The sequence below is a fragment of the Panthera onca genome, chromosome E1 (genome assembly GCF_046562875.1).
Source record: "Panthera onca isolate mPanOnc1 chromosome E1, mPanOnc1 haplotype 2, whole genome shotgun sequence".
Lineage (NCBI taxonomy): Eukaryota > Metazoa > Chordata > Mammalia > Carnivora > Felidae > Panthera > Panthera onca.
Window position 1 is genome coordinate 42,778,159 of NC_138352.1, and position 23,533 is coordinate 42,801,691.

General features: G+C 34.5%; 1 protein-coding gene across 13 annotated transcripts in view; it reads left to right on the forward strand.

Annotated features, from left to right (window-relative positions):
* BCAS3 (BCAS3 microtubule associated cell migration factor) overlaps positions 1-23,533 on the forward strand; it is a 614,259-nt gene that overhangs the window by 301,600 nt on the left and 289,126 nt on the right. For 10 of the 13 annotated variants that reach the window (XM_078437391.2, XM_078437395.2, XM_078437393.2 and 7 more), the window contains 4 exons: positions 3,012-3,056; positions 11,000-11,124; positions 13,110-13,275; positions 15,210-15,310. In XM_078437391.2, coding sequence (XP_078293517.1) covers positions 3,012-3,056; positions 11,000-11,124; positions 13,110-13,275; positions 15,210-15,310 — 437 coding nt within the window. The remainder of the gene's footprint in view (positions 1-3,011; positions 3,057-10,999; positions 11,125-13,109; positions 13,276-15,209; positions 15,311-23,533) is intronic. The other 3 variants (XM_078437397.2, XM_078437398.2, XM_078437392.2) reach the window with 1 other exon arrangement.

Genomic DNA, 23,533 nt, shown 5'->3' on the forward strand with positions numbered 1-23,533 from the left:
ATTTTGTATGGCAGGATTGTTAAACCTGTTGAAACTTAATAGTGTTGAGAAAACACAGAAGTTCTTAATATCTGAACATCATAATTTGAGTTGCATATGTTAATATAAACCATTTTATTCAACATACACTCCCACTCACATACTCTCTTCTTCCTCCTAACTATCCTCATATAAAACTACAAATGTGGGGTTTTGAAAGGGGAGGGGAAGTCATAGGCAAAGACAGCTGGATCATGGACTTGTCCTTTGTGACTTTATATTTTCATTCTTTTGCTACTGAGGAAAGATGAAGCAGGCACATTTCAAAAGAACAGCTGACACTACCCATACAAAGTCAGTAATTACGTCAGTCACTCTAATTCTTTGGAGTTTGTGGCTCTTCTTTTACATGTATGTGGCAGAGGTCCAGTTTGTAGGAGTGGGTAAGAAGTGGGTAAGTGTAGATGGGGAACATGCCAAGTGTATATGAGAGCGGGTCCTCATTCAGTTTCTCTAGCCCTCTGTTTTCTCCTCGAGCTGTGTTAGCCAATGGATCCTTATTTGGTTGAAGGAGGGTTGCTTTTAACTCACACAATTGGGTTATGTTTTGAACAGTGAGAACCGTATTGTCTTTAAATTTGACATTGCTGCTGCTTTGTACCGGCCTGTTTACTACAGTGTCTGGAGAGTTAACAGTCATTTTAGGATTGTGGGGGAGGAAATGGTTGTTGAAATCTTTTGTTAATAACATACACTGCTATTGCCTAGAAAGGAAAATTTAGGAGATTTTTTTTAAGCTTGTGTTTAATTTGTTTGGCAAATTCATGTTTCCTTTTTATATATATGGAAACTTTAACCTAGGAAAGGGTATTTGCTGGCTCTACAGGTGGGGAGCATCAACTGGTCTTTTGAAGTGTAGAAACTTTAAAGTTTTGTTTCAATTTGTTGGGTTGTCTTTTGGTATCAGTAGAGAAGCCTTTTAAGTCATGAAGGAGTAGGATGAAACTTTCAAATGTTTTACTGTGACTTAGCTGTAGTCTGATATTTAGAATAAGATGGGACACTGTCCAGTGTTGATATAATATATACACTGAAGAGCGACTCATGTCTAGCTGTTCCCAATGGTCAGCGCATGTGTCAGAATCATTTGAACTGTTTGTTATTTCACGTGCCTCGCCTAATGAAACTCAAAGGAAGTTGGGTACTGTATGCTAACAATAACCTTTTCATTTTGGAAGTATTTGTGGGCATATAGAAACATATCGAAGCTTCCATTTTCTGATAATTTCTGCAGGGCGTTATTGTGTTACTGAGATTGGAGTCTTCAAGTGGTCTGAGTTATTTAAATGGGTATTTGGTTTGTCGGAGTGCAGGGTGAGCTCCAGTAACATTTTGTTTCTGATACAATTTGTGAATCATGCAATCAGATAAGGGGATTGTGACTATTTTTCATTAATGATATAGAATAAAATAAAATGTCACTTTGCTACTACTGGTTCTGCAAACAAGCAGCTTTGGTATGACCTGGGAGCTTGTTAGAAATATAGAATCTAGGGCCCCACCCAGACCTACCCTGTCAGAATGTGCATTAATCTTCCTTGTAACTAAATCCCAACATTAATGTTTATAAAACATTGAAATATAAAGTAGTAAATTTGATTACAGACAAAAAATACATTCATTCAATTATTGTTTCAATTTATGTGTATTCATGTACACATCAGCCTGCACCTTAAAATATATTTTATGGGTCTCAGTTAAAAAAGTTTGAAAATCCAACGTTTTAATGTGGATAATGACATCATATCTTTTGGTTGTGTCTTACTAACTATGAGAGAGATTTACTTTGCATTGACACCATTTCTAAAGTTTCTTTTCTTTCTCTTTGATATCTCAGTTCTTCCAACTCATTTTTCTCTGATTAGTATCTCTAATCAGAGATACTTACCTTTCTGTTCTCCTCTTTGTTTCTTCTGTGCATCAGTCCTGAGAATTGTACTCAGTGTTGTGAAAACATTTTACCCAAGTTTCTTTTTGTGAAACTCAATTCACAGGCAGATTAATGCTAATCATTTGGCAGAAATTTTTATTTTTATAATGTTCTTAACACCAAAGTTGAAGAAGAATATCCAGGTTTTGCCAGTGTGCTTTCTTTCTCAATTTATGTCTTACTTCCAAATGTCAGATACTACAGCAACATTTTTTTTTGGATATAGTTAAATCAGCCAATCTTCTTTGTATGCAAATATGTGTAGCATGTCTGAAATGCCTGTGAACAGAATATTAATGAGTATGTGTAACAATGAAATTGGACTTTGTATCCCCAGTTGTATTTAAAATAAACAATTGTGGCTTTACAGTATTCAAACCTAACCCAATGCAGGCTGGGTAGAAGAAGCCAATCTCTATCACTATTAAGAGAAATGCTAATTTCTGGGAATGTGACCCTACATGGAAATAAATCATACTACTTATATTTAGTGTTTGTTCCTTTGGCCAGCAATGCACAGTTCAATTTACTTTAAATAAGTAGCCTAGAAAATACATACTTTCTTTCTGTGGCTCTGAGAATGCAATCAGTGAAGAGCAAATAATGCTTATCAATTTTTTATTGAGTTCTCTTTAGCTGATTTTAAACATTTTGTGTCATACAACCACACATCTGTTGCTCCTGATTCCACTCTTCTCTCTATCTGATTATTCCACTTAACTTGTACTTTGTTTTAAGGGCCTCAGAAGTGAAATTTATTTTATTTTACCTTAGGAACCCTACAGGGGTACTCCAGAAAAGGGGGAGAAATAGACCATTTTGAAATCGCTAATCCTATGAAAATTAAGGGACTTGTTATTTCACGTCATTCTGTTTATTGGTTATATCAGACTCATTAGTATCTACAGCAGAATTGCAAATGATTACTAATTTTTTCAGTTATTTTATCCATACTCGATAACAGTATGATATACATGTATTTGTTAATGTGAAATGAGTTTTCCTCTAATTTTTTGTGCGTTTTCCCCCCTTTTCCATGAAGGCCTTATCTGTTTGGAGCGGGGTGTTTTTCCATAAAAGCTCCATGGTGAGTCCCAGTTCAGTCCCGCATGCCTAATTCATTTGCTGTACTCTCAAAAAGTAACTCTGTTTCGTACTTTTGTCTTCAGTTGCATGGCCTGATCACAGATAGATGCACATTACTGAACAATTTATCGATGGGACATGAATGTTGATATTTAAGCTTTAAAAGAGCAGGGTTTTTTTTTTTTTTTTTTTTTTTTTTTTTTTTTTTTTTGGTTTCACTTAATTTCTTGAAGAGTCAAATAAAACAATCACAGACTAATATTTAAAAATAAGAAATTAGGATTTTCTCATAATGCTAGTGTATGTTATAAGACAAGGCTAACAAGAGAGTTTAAAGCTTTGAGTAGTATAGTGATAAAAGCGCCTTATGTATCGTGCTGAACATTTGAAGATAGGATTTATTTTGAAATATAAAGATATTTAAGGTATACTAAAAATAGCCTATAAATTTTTACTGCATTTTATTTGGTACCAAAGGAATAGGGTCAGTTCTGTTTTGAAGAGTTTAAGTATTTAAGGGCCTACATGATGAAGAAATTTGTGATTCACATAAAAACCCCTAAATAATTTATTATTTTGAGTTATTAGCACCTACTCACTATAACTTATTTATTTACTAAATTCGCATATAATAATGCCTAAAATATAACTTTGTCAGTCTTAGACACGAGAGTCATAGAAAAGAAACAGAGCATATGTAATACTTTCATGTAAAGATGTGAAGTAGAATGAATTTAGAGCCTGGTATATTTAATATTCTGGTTAAAAGTTAGGCCTCCAGAATCAGACTGTCCAGGTCCTAAACCCCAGTTCACACACTTACTACCTATATGATCGTGCGTAATTTTCTAAAACCTTCCTGTTTCTCAGTTTCTTTATCTTTTAAGTGGCACATAGTAAGAGATCAGTAAATGTTAGCTGCTTCTACTACTATGTTGTTAAAGGGAAAAATACCATTTTTGAAAAGAAGCTTCTTTGAATTAGATCATACTTTTTTTTTTTTTTTTTTTTTTTTTTTTTTTTTTTTTTTGCTTTTAAGAGTTAAGTGAGCCAGAAGGACTGGGGCAATATAAGGTATATCAGTTTTATAAATGTAGTCAGAATACTTGAGAGAGTTTTGCACGTGTGTGTGTAGTTCTTATAACTGTTCCTGGGAATTGTTCATACTGTCCCATTATCCTAGGGAAAAGCCTGCCAATGATTTTTCTCCTGAATAAAAAGAAACTGCCGTAGTTCTTTCAGGTACACTCTAATGTAATGCAAACTAATTTCAGTGTTCATTTGCCACAGGAACATCTGAAAATTTTATTATCATATTAGAACAGGGTGACAAATCATAAAGACTTCCTCCTTGAAATGCAGCATCAAAATTAGGACACAGATTGTGAAACTATTTTAAAGAAATTCAGGGTATAAGTGCATAAAAATTCCCTGCAAGTCCATCTTCATTCTTTTTGTTAACCAGATTTCATCCCCAAGCAAATAAGATACATGGATCTTACTTAGGAGCTTATAGTGAGCAGTTTTTAAATGCTAGATTCAACATATGACAGATTTCCTTTGTAGACTAAACTTAGAATTAGATTCCATCTTAGGATAAATTTCTCATTCTAAGTACAAAGAAAAGAGTTTTAGTATGTTAATAAAGATTGAAGTTTTAGCATGGAAGTAAATAAAGATGGAGTAACAAATGTTGTATGTTAAATAAGAAAACTCCATTCCTTCACCGGCTTATATGCTCCTCAAATTTAAGCAAAAGCACTTGTCAACCAGAAATGATTTGAGGTTGAAAGAAGATTAAAAGAGCCAGATTAAAGAAAGGGATATATGAAATATAGTAGACTTTTAAATCATTGCCTGTCTTTTAGAAGACTGCTTTGTGGTTTGTTTGATGCCATCGTTAGCTCACAAGAAACTCGTTTTTAGTCACTTATACTGGCCTAAAAGATCCTCCTTTAAAATACGTTCCTTCACTAGTGGTGCATGTTTTTCCCATTAAGATCTTAATGAAACCTCAAATTAAGGCAGCAAAATGAATATAAATTTGACAACTTCTAGCTTGTTTATAAGAGCTTCTTTGTTTTAACAGTTTTTGCTGTTTTTCCATGCTATTTAGCATTCAACCGGAGGATGTTTTTATTTACAGTTCCGAAATAAAACGTTATGCCAAACAAATATTTTTATAGTACTTCCAGTTGCAGGTTAACATTTGTGTTTTGGAAGAATATGAAATTTTTATAGTTCCTCTTAAAATGTAATGAACACTTCATACAGTTTTTTTATTACTTTCAAGTTGCAACCTTTGTGTTTAGCTAAGATTTTGCTTTTGATAGATCACAGTTTCTGCTAATTCTTCATTCTTTGATAAACTGGTTTGTTTTTATTCATGCAGTTGCAGTGAGTCAGTTTAAAATAATGTCTTTCCTTTTGATAACAAAATAAACTTGTTGGAAAGTTATATAGGCCGTCTTCGACATTTTAGCCATCTTCTACACTCTGGGGATTGTACATCCTCCAGGATATATGAGTTTGAATGACTGTATAAAATATTAGAAAAGAATCACACATATAATACTTCTTTAATATAGAAATTTTAAGAGAAATAGTCATTGTGAATTGTTAAAAATGGATTTTGCTTTCAGTATTACAAATAAGTAACAAGTATTTATTGAGCTTCTAATGTACGTGTAGTATTATGTTTAAACTGCTGGTATTTTTGAATTGCTTATCACAAGAAAAAATATATACATAGTAGTGTGGACAAAAGTAGCCCATTTGGATATATCCCATACTCATAACCTGTATTTGTATTATATAAGGTTAAGTTAAAGAAGAATTAAAACTTACATATCAAACTATATTTAAATTTTAATTAGTGCTGCCTGAGAATATTCAATTTATATACAAATACTTTATTTAAACTAATCTTGTTCTTTTGAGAATCTTTAAAATATTAGAAATTCGTTTTTGAAAGGAAAGATTTACATGGAGGGGAGAATCTTCTTATTTGTTAAGTTTACATGAATCTGTTAGAGCTTTAAGAATAACTTGTGATAGAATAATTTTAGGTATATTATTAATATCTTTATTTGAAATAAAATACTTTCAGTTTCCCTCTTAGTTCTTCTTTTAGAAAATAAAGTTGAGAGTGAGAGAAAACTTCTAAATTCCTTTTAAAAGTTCAATCACAGCGAAGAATATAAAGAAAGATTTTTCTTCTTATCTACAAAGACACCATACCACTTGTAATTCTTACAGCAATATTGTGTCCAACATTTAAACTGGAATATCGAGTGTACCCTTATGTTCTAGAAAAGGAAAGAAACGGTGCTTCTATCTCAATTTAGCTCTTTCCATGCTTGTGTCCTTCTAACCAAGGCACAGAACGTCATTGCTGCTTTTCATGCCTTCCGCAGATACTCCATTTGTGCCCTGTTCTATGGGACATAGTAGATTTATCCAGATGGACATAATTTTTCTGTAATTTTAAAGCAGATATTATTAGTTTTTTTTTTTTTTTCCTCTTTGCAGTAGGGTGTGGAGAAACAAAAAAGGCAAGAGAAATTCAATATGTTAATCTGATTGGATTATATAATATAGTAAAAGCCAATGGGTAACTTCAGTAGTCTCTATAAGTATTTTGGAAGATGTCATAGTGTTGATGTCCCTAGAACTTCTGATGGCAGTGAAAATGATTCTCACTTAACAGTTAGATGGTTAAGTCTCTCAAAAAGGAGTGACAAAAAGGTAAACTCCAGAGTTTTAAATTTAGTACCTTATTTGTTTTGGTTTTTTGTTTCTTTGTATGTTTATTTTACTTTTTATTATGTTGTTTTCTTGTATAAAATTTAGCAAATATGATATTCTATGATCATTATTGTGCCCGATATGGTGAAAGTTGAATTTACTTCATTTTTCTTTTACATACTGCACACAAATTAAGCCAAATTCTACTTTTAATTTTTGAACATGTTATTTATGATGGGCTCAGGAGAGTAAAGAGCAAGAGTTCTCAGTAGAAAGGAGTCCATCATAAGCTCTATCAGAATGCTTTTTTCTGATTTAAACCATAACCAACACAATTGAATTTCTGGACACCATATACATTGAAATTTTATTTTTTATATCAAGACAATTTAATACGTTGATAAATAAATGAAGGAAGGCCTCCAAACACCCAGAGGTATTCTTTTTAAACTTGCAAATGTTTTTTTGTTGTTTTTTTTTAATTTTTTTTTTTTTTTTAACATTTATTTATTTTTGAGACAGAGAGAGACAGAGCATGAATGGGGGAGGGGCAGAGAGAGGGAGACACAGAATCGGAAGCAGGCTCCAGGCTCCGAGCCATCAGCCCAGAGCCTGACGCGCAGCTCGAACTCACGGACCGCGAGATCGTGACCTGAGCTGAAGTCGGACGCTCAACCGACTGAGCCACCCAGGCACCCCAAACTTGCAAATGTTTTGTAATGGGATTTATTAAGTCCTTTTCCCAGAATAAAGGGAGAGGTTGAGAGGAAGAAAGAAAAAAAAAAGGTAGTAATGGAATGCTTTTCTAAAACGGTTGGGTCACCAATGTAAAGTGAACATGATTTACAAGACTAATACTTTTATCTTTTGTTCATTCCACGTATGTTTCACTTTTCAGTGTTTTATTTTTCTGCCAACAGAACGTTATTTTGCAATAGAAATATTCTGGGTCGTTTTGGAAAAGTTCATTTCTGCTTCCATCCAAAATTCCTGGTGTTGGTCTTTTTAAAACTTAGGATAAAGAGCAAAGTTAGTCAAAATTAAATTTTCTCCCTTTAGGTAGGAATACTTTATTAATAGTAACCTTTTCTTCAGATTATTTCTCCTTTTAATTTTTCTGAAAGTCTTCTAGACACATGCATGTTTTTATGTTGTTTTGTTAAATACCACAGTCATTCCAAATATAGATTGATGATAGAAATGACTTGCTATGAATATATACACCAAATATGCTCTATCCCCAGTACACAGCACTATACCATGTACAAGGTAGCAAGTTATTCTCAGGGATAAAAACTCTTTTAATCACTTATTTAACACAAACTTTTACTAATATGATTTATTAAGACCCTATCAGAAGAAAAAGAAGAAATAAGGTCTAAAACTTAAAATGATGATTCTTTACATAATTTTAAGCATACTTTTATCATAAGATACTTACTCTCTGCAGCAGATGAGTTTGTGTAAGATAATACCATGTTGATGCTTTTTAGTTGTGTGCTGAGCTGCTGAGTTATGTGTAATATTATGGAAGCGTAAGAAGTTTTAGCTTTTGTCATGGACTGAATAGACAATAAGCTAAAAAACACACACAGAATATATTTTTGCATGGCCAAAGATTAAGTTGATATCCTACCATATTTCTACTCTTTATTACTGTGTTGTGAAGGTAACTATCTGGCCTGATAGCAACTATTTTTTAAGTCTGTTCAGTAGGCACATTTTATCTGTACCATAGCCTCTCTTAAGAAGTGTCATGCTGTTCACTTGTATTCTATCTTGTTGCTTACCACATGCTTAAAAAAAACAAAACAAAAATAGCATCCAGTAATTTGCAAAGAGCTTTGAATTTGTCCCTGTGAAAGCTTATTTGTACATTGTAGTATTATTGTTCCCTGATGGTGATTCTAGTAAAAACACATAGTCACATAATTGGAAACACCTTTCAACAAATTATGGAATTTTTTTTTCTCTCCTCCTCTCTTCCAACCTCCCCAAACTCTTAAGGGTTAAAAATGACCAGAGGAACTAAAAGATGCTAGTTATAGGAACTTACTTGCTCAGTGATAGCAGTTCAGTGATGGAAATAAAGGCTTTGAAGTAGAATTTGGACTCTAAGGTATTCCAGCAGAGAGCATCATAACCAGAAGGGATAAGCTGATGTTGGTTACCCAGATATGGAGGAAAGGTACATGTTTGTTCTGGTGTAGGTCGGGGTGGAGGAGGGGGTGGGCTGGTGTCTTCTTTCCTGTTGGTAGATTATTGTAGTTGTGGCAAATGCAACAAGGAAGTTGTGAAACTGTTTGTAGAACCAGATTCATTTCCTCACAGAAAATTAAAAAAAAAACAACAAAAAAACATGTCTTTATCCCCTGTCAGTGGAAGTCGGACTGTGACTGGTATGATTTTTATGGGTGATGATGTGAAGTGATTAAGAAATGTAAATGATGGAAAGAAGAGGCCTTTTCATATATGACAATGTGCATTACCATAGATTTGGTACAAAGGGAGAGACCAAAAAGACCAATCACAGTTGCCTCTGATCCAAGCTTTTTGCTTTCCCTAGCAGGAAGATGTCAGAGCTGAAGGCTGGGGAAATAAAATATGTGGAAGCCTATTTCAAGTGTCATATGGACCTGGAAACTGAGATAACCAAAGCACAGTCTGATGTTTTTGAAAATTAGGTTAAGGCTGTGTGCCATATAGAAGACAGTTAACATTGTTGACTACCATAATATGGGAAGGGCTTGTTGAGTACCATAATATGGGAAGGCACTGCCCTGATTGCTTTATGTACTTTTCCTAATATAGCAGTTCTTAAACCTGAACGTGCACTGGAATCTCCTGGAGGGCTTGTTTAAAAAAAAAAAAAAAAAAAAAAAGATTATTAAAAAAAAAAAAAAAGCACAGATTATTAGCCCCACCCTCAGAGTTGGGGTGTGGCTTGATGAATATTTGCATACCTAAGAAGTTCTCAGGTGGTACTACTAGCCAGGGAACATACTTAGAGAACAAATACAATAAAAAAAAACGCTTAAAATAACCGTATGATGTAGGCATTACTATTTGTATTTTACATATTAGTAGTCTGAACTCTAAGAAGTTAAATACCTTAACCAAAATCACCCAGCTAATAAGTGGCAGTATCCAGGTTTCTTCCTGACTCCAAAACCCAATCTTTCTCTACCTAATCATACTTTATTAAAAGATAAAGAGATAGAGGATAGTGAACAAAAGAAGGTAGAAATAATGTTATTTGACATTGGAGACTGACTAGCAGGGTAGGAACATCAGAGCTCTGGTGTCCCAGCTGGGCTGTGATCTTGACCAATATGCAGCAAGGCTATTTTCTGGTGTATGAATTAGAGAAAACCTTACCATTGTTTATCTGAGGTGGTCAGCAGGATTGTCAGTGAGTTTTGAGGAAGTCTTTGCCAAGCCAAAAGAGTCACAGAAGATGAAAGGTTGATATTAGAAGTTGATGATATGAAAGCTAAATTGGAGAAAACAAGAAAGCAAGTACTTTTTTTATGGTAGTTACATCAGTTACTTAATGTGTCCTCAAATATGTGAAGGACAGAACAAAAACAGACACATCATTTTCACAGACCCTTGAAGAAAAAATAAACAACAAATAGGCAGATCAGTGAATATTGCCCTAGAGCACTGGATCTTCCCATTCATTGTCTCACTGTGCATAGCATTGTGGCTGAGACCATTTGCAGGGTTTCATTCTGTATCATCTCGTTATTTTCACACATGGTGTGTGCTTTCAACTGTATCATCTCGTTATTTCCACACATGATGTGTCAATCCCACATCTTATATATCAAAATGAAATGATAAACTATTTTATTATTGTGAGATGTTTATGTTGATTCTATTGTTCTTTAAAATCTCCAGACAAATGTCATTCATCTGAAAAGAAATGAGTTGGATTTCACCAGCACATAAGTCAAGGAGTTAATTTTTATCATTTTTATAAGTTACTATTCTCATAATACTCTGGAATTTTGAACTAATTTTACTTTTACTGCAGAACGCAATCTCACGCTGCCAATTATTACTTAAGGCGAAATGCATGTCCACATTGAAGGGTTTGAATACTTAGGGTAGAATTTTGAAGAAAATGTGTCACTGTCTTGAGGTCTGTGATTCCATCATGGTAATTTTCTTACTATAATTTTATTTTTTAAGCAAAGTTAAACCACCTCCACAAATTTCACCCAGCAAATCAATGGGCGGAGAATTTTGCGTGGCTGCAATGTTTGGGACGTCCAGATCGTGGTTTGCAAATAATGCAGGTCTGAAAAGGGAAAAAGGTATGTAGTTTACTGATGCTTAAATTTGCCTTTAGTAAAATTCATAGTGGTTCTCCTTGAATAATCTTGGACCCAGTATTCTCTAAATCCATTTTCCATTCAGTTAGCATATCCATCCTCAACTACTCAAGCCTCATGGAGGAGAAAGGCTATCCTCTCACTATAAACGTGAAATAAACTTTTAGCCCATCTGAATGTTTGTATTTTGTTTTGTTGGCCACAGTCTACCAGTGTCTTCAACATTGTTAATTCCATACCATTATACATTTTTTTTCCATTACATTTTTGACAAGCTAATTTCATTACATTGCCTCCGAGGTGTGGAAAGGAAAACCCTTGTTATCCCTGTTTTAGAGACAAAGAGCTTGAGATCAGCGAGTTTAAATGTCTTAGCTGAAGGCACCAGTTAGGAGGTGATAGTATCAGAGTTTGAACCCAGGTTTTCTAAAGCTCAGTCTTGACTTTAAAAAACAAACCAAAAACTACTGACAACTTTGTCGTGTTATAAATTAAGATAAAAACAGTCTCCCACTCAGAAATAGGAGTCCTCTTTTACAGTAACCATTGCTTCTTTGAATTTATATAGTTTTTTTTTTTATCCCTACTTCAGTCACCAAGATCAGTACCTAAAATTTATATAATTATAGTTTTAGTGTATTATTCCTTCTTGTGTAGAAGAGTGCCTGCATTCATGGAACAGGTATTTAATGTTGAGTGTTAAGACTTTGTCTTTATTATTTTAGCACTATTAAAGTAGGTCAGAAACTGAGTTGTTAGCGAGGCACTTTTCTGCCGTGTTCCACAGGCTGTATTGTTCTTGGCAAAATGGCTCTGCTTTACACTTAATACTGGCAGTCAGACATCAGCCCTCTCCCTTGTTATCGCCTTTCCGTGACCCTTTCCTTGGAAATAGGATCTCAGGCACAGCAGGTTTCTTGCCTAAGTGGGAAAGGATACAGTAAAGTATGCAGGCCTTCCATTTTGTTATCCCATCTTTATTTTTTTGTTACCTCCTTAGTTTTAATGATGCTATCAAAATGACTTTTTGTTACTAGTTAAAACCCTCCGTGAAACTCGATTTCAAATGCTTCTCCCTTCTGTTCTAATTACCCTTTTAACTTACTACTCCTTTATGTCTGACTGACTGGTCGTTAGCCATTTTCTCAAATCAGCTGTAATTGATTCCTCTGGCATGGAGATAAGGTGACCCACCCAGCATTCATGAGTGATTTTATATGCTCCTAGGTTTACTGTAAAACCCAAGATAGAGGACTAAACCTGTTTTGGTCGTGAGGACATGTGTACTCCTTATAAAGTCATTTGATTAAATCCATATTCAGCACCTGACCTTAAAGTATGAGTGGTCTTCATTTACTATAGGGGCCAGTGATCCCATGGAGAGGAAAGAAGAAAGAGGATTTGGGGGGAGGGGGAGGACTTGCATGTTTTTCATTTGTTGATTTTAATCCAGATTTAAAAGACAAAGTTTTCTGAGAGAAAGTAGAGGAGAAGTTAGGCTAATTTAGGCATACAGAGAGCCTCTCATGCAGTTGAGTTAGTACATCCCTTGTAACTAAATCTTAGTCCATACAATGTTCCTTTCCAGTCAGTCCTTCCCTGTCCCACCTGATGTCATTCATTTTTTGTAATGTGGAACAAATTACATTGCAGACAAATACAAAAAACTGAAATATTGTTTCACTGTATTAGAATTTTGGTATATTTTCAACATTCTTGAAATTAATTGCTTAAGATTTAAAAATATTTTGATAGCACAGAGATTCTCATATTCATTAGCATCTACTTCCAAGAGGCAACCTTTAGGCAGGGAGCAGGCACCATGTAAAAAATTTCCTGCTGTATTTTCTCTCAACAGCCTCAGAAAGGTCTCTTTCAGCCTCTGAAAGGTCAGTAACTTATAAAATTTATGCTGTGCTACTTTTATGCCATTATCACACAACCAGGTTCCCTTTTTCTGTTTGTAGATCAGTCCAAACAAGTTGTCGTTGAATCTCTCTACATTATTAGCTGCTATGGGACCTTAGTGGAGCACATGATGGAGCCACGACCACTCAGCACTGCCCCCAAGATTAGTGATGACACCCCACTGGAAGTGATGACATCACCTCGAGCCAGCTGGACTCTGGTTAGGTTAGTACCTCCTTCCATTGTTTTAGTGGCTTTATTGAAGTATAAAATATTAAAAATGTACAGTTTGATAAAGTTGATATATGTATACGTCTGTGAAACTGGCACCATAATTAACATTATAAAATATCCATTGCCCCCAAATGTTTTCTTTTGCCTCTTTGTTGTCTTTCCCTCCTGCCCCTCTTTATCCCTACCTCACCCACTGAACCCCAGGCAATCACCGCTCTCTGCAACTAGAGATTAGTTTATAATTTCTAGAATTTTATATAAATGGAATCATAGTGTGTGTACTCTTTTTTGTCTTACTGCTTTTCACCCAGCAAAATTATTTTGATCCATCTCTGCTGTTGCATTTATCAGTAATTCCTTTTTTGAGATATAATGTACATACAATCCATTTAAACTGAATTTTCAGTAGGTTTCCCTACAGTAGTGTACCCATCACCACAATCAATTTTCATCACCTCCAAAAAGAAACTCTGTACCCATTAGCAGTCACTCCCCACTTTCCCCCAACCCTTCAGCTCTAGACAATCACAATTTACTTTCTCTTTGGATTTCCCCACTATGGACATTCCATATAAATGGAATCATACAAAATGTGACCTTGTACATTTGGCTTTATTCATTTAGCATAATGTTTTCAAGGTCCATCCATGTTGTAACATGTGTCATTCCTCTTTATGGCCAAATAATAGTCCACTGCATGGGTATACCACATTTTGTATCCATTTGTTTAAACATTTTGTCTATCCATCAGTTGATGACATTTCTGCTTTTTAGTTGTCATGAATTATGCTGCTAAGAACATTCACATACAAATTTTTGTGTGATCATATGCTTTCAGTTGTCTTTACTGTATGCCACCTTTTGAATTACTTTGTCCTTGCATCTTTGTGTTATGTTTTCTAGGACTTGGGTTGTTTTCTGTCTCACAGATAGAGCTTTATGCTTCCTCTGTTTCCATTCTCATGTTCACTGAAAATAGACAGTACATTGGAACAGCCATTAAGGGGACTGGAAACTAATATAAATAGATTGGAAGGTTTCCTTTTAAAGTGATTCCCCAGGATATAATGGCTAAGCACTGTAGAAATGTTTATTAAGAGTCAGAGTCCTTCTAAAAAGTACGTGATCATTAGAATCTTTATAAGCAAGTATTAAAGAGGGAGAAATAAAATCTAGAATAATACCTGTTCAATTTAGTGTACAGTGGTACAGAAGAGGCAGAAAAAAATTTGTCCTGACAGGTACGGAAGGAAACAGACAAAAATGGATCTGAAAATAAGCCTCTCCTTTTGACATTTAAAATATTCTTATATTGATTTTGGGAGGCTCCAGCATTCTTACTACTACTTTACTGGACTAGATTGATCTGATCAATATCTTATTTATCAAGCTATTTAGGAGCAGGCAGATCTAATTAAAATTACTGCACTATCGTTGAAATAAGTGGCTTATTTTGGAACTCAAATACTAATTAAGTCTGTAATAAGTCAACCATTAATTTAACTGCATGGTGTTTTTTAAAAACCACTTTACCTGCTTTATTTTATCTTAAAATATACACATATTCTGAATAGTGAGCTCTAACAGTTGTCCAAAATGAAGTAAAATTAGAACTACTTAGTTTTGACATTTGAATTCTACACTCCCTCTCTGTCCAGTGCTTTGAATGTCTTGTCTGTGCTGTTAGTAGGTCTTCTGCCATTAAACTAATATCAGCTCTACTTAACTGTATGACTCCCTGCCACCTTTTTATTCTTTTTAAGCAGATGGCCTTGTATTTCAGGTTTCAGCACTCCAACAAGTTCATTTTAATGATTGCAAAGATAGTGTGAGTTTATATCAGTGTCTATAAGTGGTGACAGTGATGGTGATTTACATCCCATCTATTAAGCTTAAATATTAATATTCTTCTGCTGTTTCCTTAGAACTCCTCAATGGAATGAATTGCAACCACCATTTAATGCGAACCACCCTCTGCTCCTCGCTGCCGATGCAGTCCAGTATTATCAGTTCCTGCTTGCTGGCCGTAAGTAGTTCTCATTGTTTTTTATTTTCCATACAGTATTTTGAGATTTCATCTTAAAATGCTGACTTTTAATGCAGCCATGCATATGACCACTGGCCCATAGGCTGTAAACAATCAGATTGAGGCAAATAAGAAATTTAATATAAAAGTAAACCATAAGCTTTAGCACACATTAAGTATGCCTCTATTCATATTACTTGGCCATGAGATATACTCCTGCAATTATATAAGTTCATGGGGGGTATATCTGATGGTCTCCAGAGTTTTTATTTTTTTAATTAAGATACTAGGATATAATAAACTTCATAAAACTTGGTATCTGTTTCTGACATGAAAAAAAAAGCACTTCTCACCGTGAAAGTATCAGCAGGTTTTTCTCTTTGTAGGATTTTACTTGGAACGATGAAGCAATGATTGCAACTCCATGGGGTATTTATTTGTTTACTTTCATATCTAAGCCCTAACATTTATAGAGATTGATCCACGGTCTTTTTTCGCGTAAGGGAAAAATGTACAGTGAACTGGAAACAGCGTTTTTTGCAGGGGAGACATAGAAAGACAGTTTAGTATTTATTATCCAGTTTATGTTCATAGAATTAAAAATTCTTTACAATTATAACTTAATTTTTTAGAATTGACTGGATCCTTAATTTCACTTGATGGCTATGAGCACTGTATTTTTAAGAAACTTCCTAAAGAATCAACATTGACATGCTTTTAATGGAGTTTTGTTGTATTGAACTTACTATCTTGCCTGGCTGTTTTATGCAGCATGAAGTAAAATAGTTCTAAAACTATTTTATTTTATGTTTATAATGTGTTACATATTACACTGGAAACAGAAAATTTACTGACTTTCCTTGAAATTTCTGAAACTCCATAATTGTAACAAATAGTTGGCAGCCTTGCTCTCTTATAAAATTGAACTCACTGATTCTTCCAGCATGTATTTACTGAGTGACTTCTGTGTGTCAGGCACTTGTGATTTAACATGAAGAATATGTTGCTTCACTAATGCAGGAGACAGGCATTTAATAAAGAAGTAAAATAAAATGAGATGGGTATATTAGTGAACTGTGAGGGCAATGACTTTAGTTGCTAAAGCCCTCACAGGGGGGGTGTGGTAAGTCATTTTCAGGTTCAAGAAGCAGAAGATATAAAAGTTGTTAGGTTCTAGGTTATTGAAGCATGTATTTAATTTTTATCATTTGAATTGGGAAAAAAATGTAATTTGTATAATATCACATGAAAATCAGGAGAACATTTTCTCCCTGCCTCTCAACAGTGGTGAAAATAGTGTTGAATTAAGAAGAGTTGACTCAGGATTAATAATGGTTTTCTTTGTTTTGTTATTCTGATATTTTGTTATTTATTGTGTTCCATAGACAAATAGTAACAAGTCCCAGATATATAAGACAAAGATAGGGGCATAAACCAAATGCAGCTCTGTCCCTTGATTTTTGTGTCCTGGCAAATTAAGCTGATTGACATTACTTGATTTTAACAGCTGTAAACACCTTTGTCTAATTCTTCGAGTTACAGAGATCCCCAGGTGCACAGTTTAAGAACTACCACTATAGGCAGTAGCAAACCACCAAATGTTTTCAAGCGTTGGAATGACACCATCAGAACTGCATTTTAGAAAGATCGCTCTGGCAGTGTTGTAATGGGAGGTTCAGAGGAGGGGAGGGGTGTGGAGGCTCGGTGACCCTGGAGCAAGGTGAGATGGCTTTAATTATGTCTGTATTACAGAGAAGACAGGACAAACCTGTGAGATGTTGCAGCGTTGGAATAGAAAAGAATTAGAGATAATTTGTAAGAAAGTAGTCACTGATGATTCTACAGTTTCTAGTTAAAATATGTAATATAAATGCATTTCATGTTAGACCATTCCAGATGGACTAGCTTAGGCCAAGGATAAAAAGGCCCGAGTTCCAGTACCAAACCACCTCTCAATAATTTGATAAGTGTAAAATATTAATAACAACACTTGCTCTTAATAAAGGTGTTATTATGGTCAATGAAGGGATGCTGAAGTTCTGTAAAAACTGTAAAACAGTTTAAGCACCACTCTTTATCTTTGTTTCTTGTCTCAAAAGTACTGAATTCCAAATAATAGACTTCAGAGAGTTAATAATGAAATACCTATTCTGACTATGCAGTACTGGCCATGTTGCAATATCTGTTTTCCAAATGGTGAATATAATTAATTTGTTTTCTCTGATTTTGTGAAATGTCACTGTAGATATAATTTAATAGGGTATAAAAACACCTAGGAGATAAGTATTTTTGTAATAATTATTATACTACTTCTTTACATTGATGGTAGGGACACAGAATTAGCCTGATTTTAAAGTCCTGTTTTCTTACACAAAGAAAGTCTGTTTGATTGAGAGTCCTTGGACATGCCCATGTATTACAGGACTGAAGCAATTAAATATGCAAAAGATGGACATCGGCGTCAGAGGAATAAAAGCCTGAAATAACAATTGGAAAAGCAATGCTGGAGCCAGTTTAGAGAGGATGTCTTTACCTGCCCATCTGTTGGCTCCTTTATGCAAGTTAGAGCCTCATTAAGAAGACATTCTTATTACCCTCTTGCTTTCTCTCCAATTCCTCTTAATGAAACCATTTGAGAAGATGTTGTGACCTTTTAAAACACAAGGATACCATACCTGATGCTGGGAAGCTTTTGTTTTACCTAACCATATTGGAAATTACCTCTTATTTGCCAACTTGAAAAATTGATAAATATATTACTCAAAGTATTTTCAGATACAACCATTTGGAGGAAAACTCTACTGCAAACGTCTCAGATGTTACACGCATTTTCTTTGTTGTATTTGGATCTGTGAATCAAGTGAAGCAGACTTGTACAAACTCCGGAAATTATAATAATAGTAGACAAAGTATGATGTAAATGGAAATGGGAAAGAGACTTTGTCTCAGGGAGAAGAGAGTAGGAGAGCAGGATGTTTAGCAAGGAATCCCCACTCCCCTTCCAGCCCTGTAATCATAATAAGTACACTGCTAGTTGATAAACAAAGTTCTGCATATGTGGCAAAAGGGTGACTGATGGGGGAGGAGAAGAGAAACTTGCCTGAAACACTAAAGACTTCTCACCTAACATTGAACTGAAGGAAGCAAAAACTCCAAATGTTGTGTTCTTAACTGTAGTCACATTTCCCACCTGTATTAATTGAATGGGAATGATGCAAAATTGAGGTATTTTGGTCTATCAGAAATTGAATCATACCAGAATGCTCCTTACTCTATAGAGGTGGAGATGTCTTCTTTGTTATTAGGTTGAACCATAGGAAATTACCATTTTGAGTAAGTAAAACAGAAGTCAAATATCAGCAAAGTCAAATTGTTTGAGTACATTGATTAATTTAAATGTGTAAAATGAATGTACCGTTGGTAATCTAATCTTGCAGTATGGCTCAGTAAAGGTAAAAGTCAAGAATCTAATATGAAAAAAATGTTTTGCTTTGGTCATAAGAAATCTTGGGAACAGTTTATAAAAAGATTATAGCAGAGGAAATTAGTAATTTTTGTGTTAACACAAAAAAAATTTTCTCCCTTCAAAAAAATTGCATACTGTAGTTACCTTTTCTGAAATAAGCACTTTATTTCAGTGCATTACTTTGCCAAAAACAAAGATAAGCATTAGAAAAGACTAACAAATATCATCTTGCTTTGAATATGACCCCAAAATAGACAATAGCTTTTTCTTTAGTCTGCTTCAGTGCTTCCCAAATTATAAATTAAAGATAGGACTTATTGAGTTGATTTGGGAAAGTTTTATTTAGGGGAAAAATAATGTTTCCTCCTTTTCTTTCAGGTAATTTGGCAGCAGCAGTATTTTTAAGTTGCTGACATTAACTAGCTTTATTGGGGGGAGGTCAGACTTTGAACTTCTTTCTGAGATAATCCATGGGTATGTGAGAAGTTCCTCCATAAGCTTATTGAATTTTCCTGGTTAAATGGGAACAGGAGATCATTCAACAGAAACATAGCCTTGATACACAATAGAAAGGTAACTGGGATCCATAGAACCTCTCTTTGTTTTATTTGGGATATGATTGTTTTCCTCTACCTTTACAAGCATTATAGGAAAGGTGGAGAGAACTTTTGACCATATGGAAAGGAATGAGAAACACAGAAAATGGTTAAAACATATAATATATACTTTAGATATATATGTTTCAATTGGATTTAAAATTTTACGTGTGTGAAAATAATGTTTTTATTGGGTATTTCTCAAAGTTCCATTTGGGTTGTACCATTCTTCCTGAAACAACAACAAAAAACAGAATATATAAAACAACTGTTTTCAAGTTACTGAATACCAGGTATTGAAAGACAGTGGTTCCTGGGGTGCCTGGGTGGCTCAGTCGGTTAAGCGTCCAACTTCGGCTCAGGTCATGATCTCACAGTTTGTGAGTTTGAGCCCCGCATTGGGCTCTGTGCTAACAGCTCAGAGCCTGGAGCCTGTTTCAGATTCTGTGTCTCCTTCTCTCTCTGCCCCTGCTCTGTTCACACTCTGTCTCTCAAAAAGTGAATAAACATTTTAAAAAGAGAAAGACAGTGGTTCCTGAGAGATGGGAAACAAATGACGCAAGCCTTACAACTGCCTCCATTTGTTGCCTTGAAAGAGTTTCTGGGCTGTGCTGCAGTGGGGGGGGGGGGGGGGGAAGGGGGGATCCATGTGAAATACAGAGAGAGGACACAGAGCTGAGAGTCCAGTAAGACCAAGGAAGAGCATCTACCAGCAAAGTATTATGAGCTATTATCATAAATAAAGTTTACTTGTAACAGCCATACCATTTCATTTATATGTTGTCTCTGGCTACCTAAAAATTATAACCAGAGAGTTGAGTAATAATGACCCACAAAGCACTACCTATTTACTGTTTGCTAACTCCTAACTAGAATTTTCTGTATTAAGCCATCGGAGAGAATGGATCTGCACAGAATGTGAACTCTGAACATCTGCAGAGGGTCCTTCTCTAGTATTCTACACAGTACTGGTGGTTGTAGGAAACCACCAGAAGCCAAGGAAACAACCACCAGAGAGTCCCAGAGGGCACAGTGCCTACAGCTCACGCAGGGTCAGGAATAGTGACTCTAAAAGAGTGATTGCAACTGTGTTCCATATGTTTGAAAAGTTAAGCAGAGACATGGGAAATTTTAAAGACTCAAATCAAAGTTCTAGATAAGAAAGCCTACATGTGAAAGTTGTACTGGATAAGATTGAAGATAAATTAGAAATCATGGAAGAAAATACTAGTGAACTTGAAGATAGACCAAGACAAATTGTCCAAAATGAAACACAGTAAAAACAGTATTTTAAACAGTTTCACTGAGCTGTAGGATAACCTGCACTTGAAAGCAGAGTCCCTGAAGGAGGGGTTGTATGACAAGAGAAATAATCAAAAAATGTCCAGAACTGATATAAATTATAAATTCACAGATCTGAGAAGGTCAATAAATCTCAAGCACAAGAATCTTGAAGAAAACCATACCAAAAAGTACATTATAATCAAATTGCTCAAAATCATTTAGAAAGAGAAAAGTCTAAAAGCAGCTGAAGAAAAAAAAAAGATGTTACATACCTAGACAAAAATGATAAGAATGGCAGATTTAAGTACTGAAAGGAAGCAACTGTTAACCTAGAATTCTGTCCCCCTTCCCCAAAAAGATCCTTCAAAAGGAAGGCAAAATAAACATTTTTCAGATATACAAAAAATTCAAAAAATGATCAGCCATAGATATGTTCTGTATGGAATGTTAAAGGAAGTTGCAGAAGAAAAATGATACTAGATGGAAAGGAGTGAAGAACACTGAATGTGGTTAAAACACAAAATATGCAGGGTTTTGGGGTAATGATTTATGTCTCTTTAAAATTTACTGTTAACCCCAAAATAGTATCAATGTATTGTAGTCTTTAAAATACACACACACATAATGTATTGTAGTCTTTGTGTGTGTGTGTGTGTGTGTGTGTGTGTGTGTGTGTGTGTGTGTGTAAATGTATGACAACAGTAGCATTGAGGCCAGGAGTGTGGGAAATGGAGCTATTCTAAGGCTTTTATAGCATATTTGAGTGGTATAATATCACTTGAAAGCAAACTTTGATGTATATAATTAAATTTATATAATGTATATAATGAAATGCATGTGATGTATATAATGAAACCAAAAGCAACCTACACCAAGAAAGAAAATAAAAGGAAATAAAGGAAATAAAAATAGATAAGCATGATGATGTAACCCTAAGCATATCAGTACTTATATGAGGTATAAATGGTCTAAATGTTGTAATAAAAAATCAGTTTTTAAAATTGGATAAAAAAATAAGCCCCAACTATATTCTGCTTAGGAGAAACATACTTGAAACCCTGAGTTACTACATTAATATCAAACTACATGAAATACTTCATCCAACAAAGTATGATACACATTCTTTTCAAGTGCACAGCAATGACCAGGATAGACCATATTCTGAGCCATTAAACAAGTCTCAATAAATTGAAAAACTTTCAAGTCATACAAAGTATATATTCTCTGGTCACAATAGAATCAAATAAGAAATGAATAACAGATCTCTGGAAAATCCAGAAATATTTGGAAACTAAACAACATACTTCGAAATAATACATGGTTCAAAGAGGAAATCAAAAGGGAAATTAGAAATTATTTTAAACTGAATGAAAATTACAGCAGAAAAGATCCATATCTTAGAATACTATTCAAGAAAAAAAAAAGTGGATTGAAGTGTAAATATATGCAACAAATTGGCTGAATCTCGAGGACATTATGCCAAGTGAGAAAGCCAGTCTCAGAAGTTTGCTTACTACAGATCTTAAAAGCACCAAGAGAAAAAAAAGAATTCATTTATATAACATTCGCAAAATGACAGAATTCTAGAAATGAATAACAGATTTGTGTTGACCAGGCCTTAGAGACAAAATAGAAGGGAAGATATTGAACATGACTGTAAAGGATTAGGTCGATCTTTGTAGTGATGGCATAGTTCTGTATCTTGATTGTAGTAGAGGTCACACAAATTAACACATGGCAGAATTTGATAGAACTCTACACAAACATATACATGCCCTTACACAAAATGAGTGTATGTAAAACTGAATATACAAAACTCATGAAATCTGCATAAGGTCTGTGGATTGTACCAATAGCAATTTACTGGTTTTGAAACCAGGTGAAGGCTATACAGAAGACTACTCTATATTATTTTGCAGCTTCTCATGAATCTATAATCATTTCAAAATAAACACTTTAAAGAAAAATAGAAAAAAATGCATGGGGTGGCACTACCTCAGTTTTCAAGAGCAAATTTATAGGACTAAATAATGCCTAATGTTATGAAAGAGAAAGTTCTGAAAGCAATGGCCTCAGCTTCCACATTCAGAAACTAGAAAAAGTAGAATAAATTGAGGCAAAAGAAAGAACATGATGAAGATCAGAATGGAAATCAGTGAAATAGAAAACAAAAACAGTAGAAGAAATAGAAAATATAGAAAAAAACAGGAAAAATCAATTAAACTATGATGTCATGGGGTGGTTTTCTTCTGCTTGGGGTTTATGAGATTCTTGGATTTGTGAATTTATAGTTTTTGTGAAATTTGAACACTTTTATGGAATTATGTGTTCAAATATTTTTTTCTGTCACTTCCCTTCTCTCCTTTTGTGACTCCAGTTATATGTATGTTGACCACCTGATATTTTCCCAGCTTACTAAATTTTTTTCATTTTTAAAAATTCTTTCTTTTTCTCTCTGATTTCGTATAGTATTCTACGTCTTTTAAAAAGTTTATTTTGAGAGAGTGTGTACATGCATGCTGGCAGGGGGAAAGGCAGAGAGAGAGTGAGAGAGAATCCCAAGCAGGCTCCACACCACCAGTGCAGAGCCCAACACAGGGCTTGATCTAACAAACCATGAGATCATGACCTGAGCCAAAATGAAGAGTTGGACATTCAACTGACTGAGCTACCCAGGTGCCCCTCTACATATTTAAATACATTAGGTCTTCTACTCTACTTGGCCTAATCTGCTGTTAATTTCATTCAACATATTTTTAAAATTTCACGTGTCATATTTTTCCTCACTGGCAGTCCCATTTGGATCTTTTTTATATCTTTCATTTCTTTCCTCATCATGTATGTGTTTGAACATATGGAACATTTGTTTTATAATAG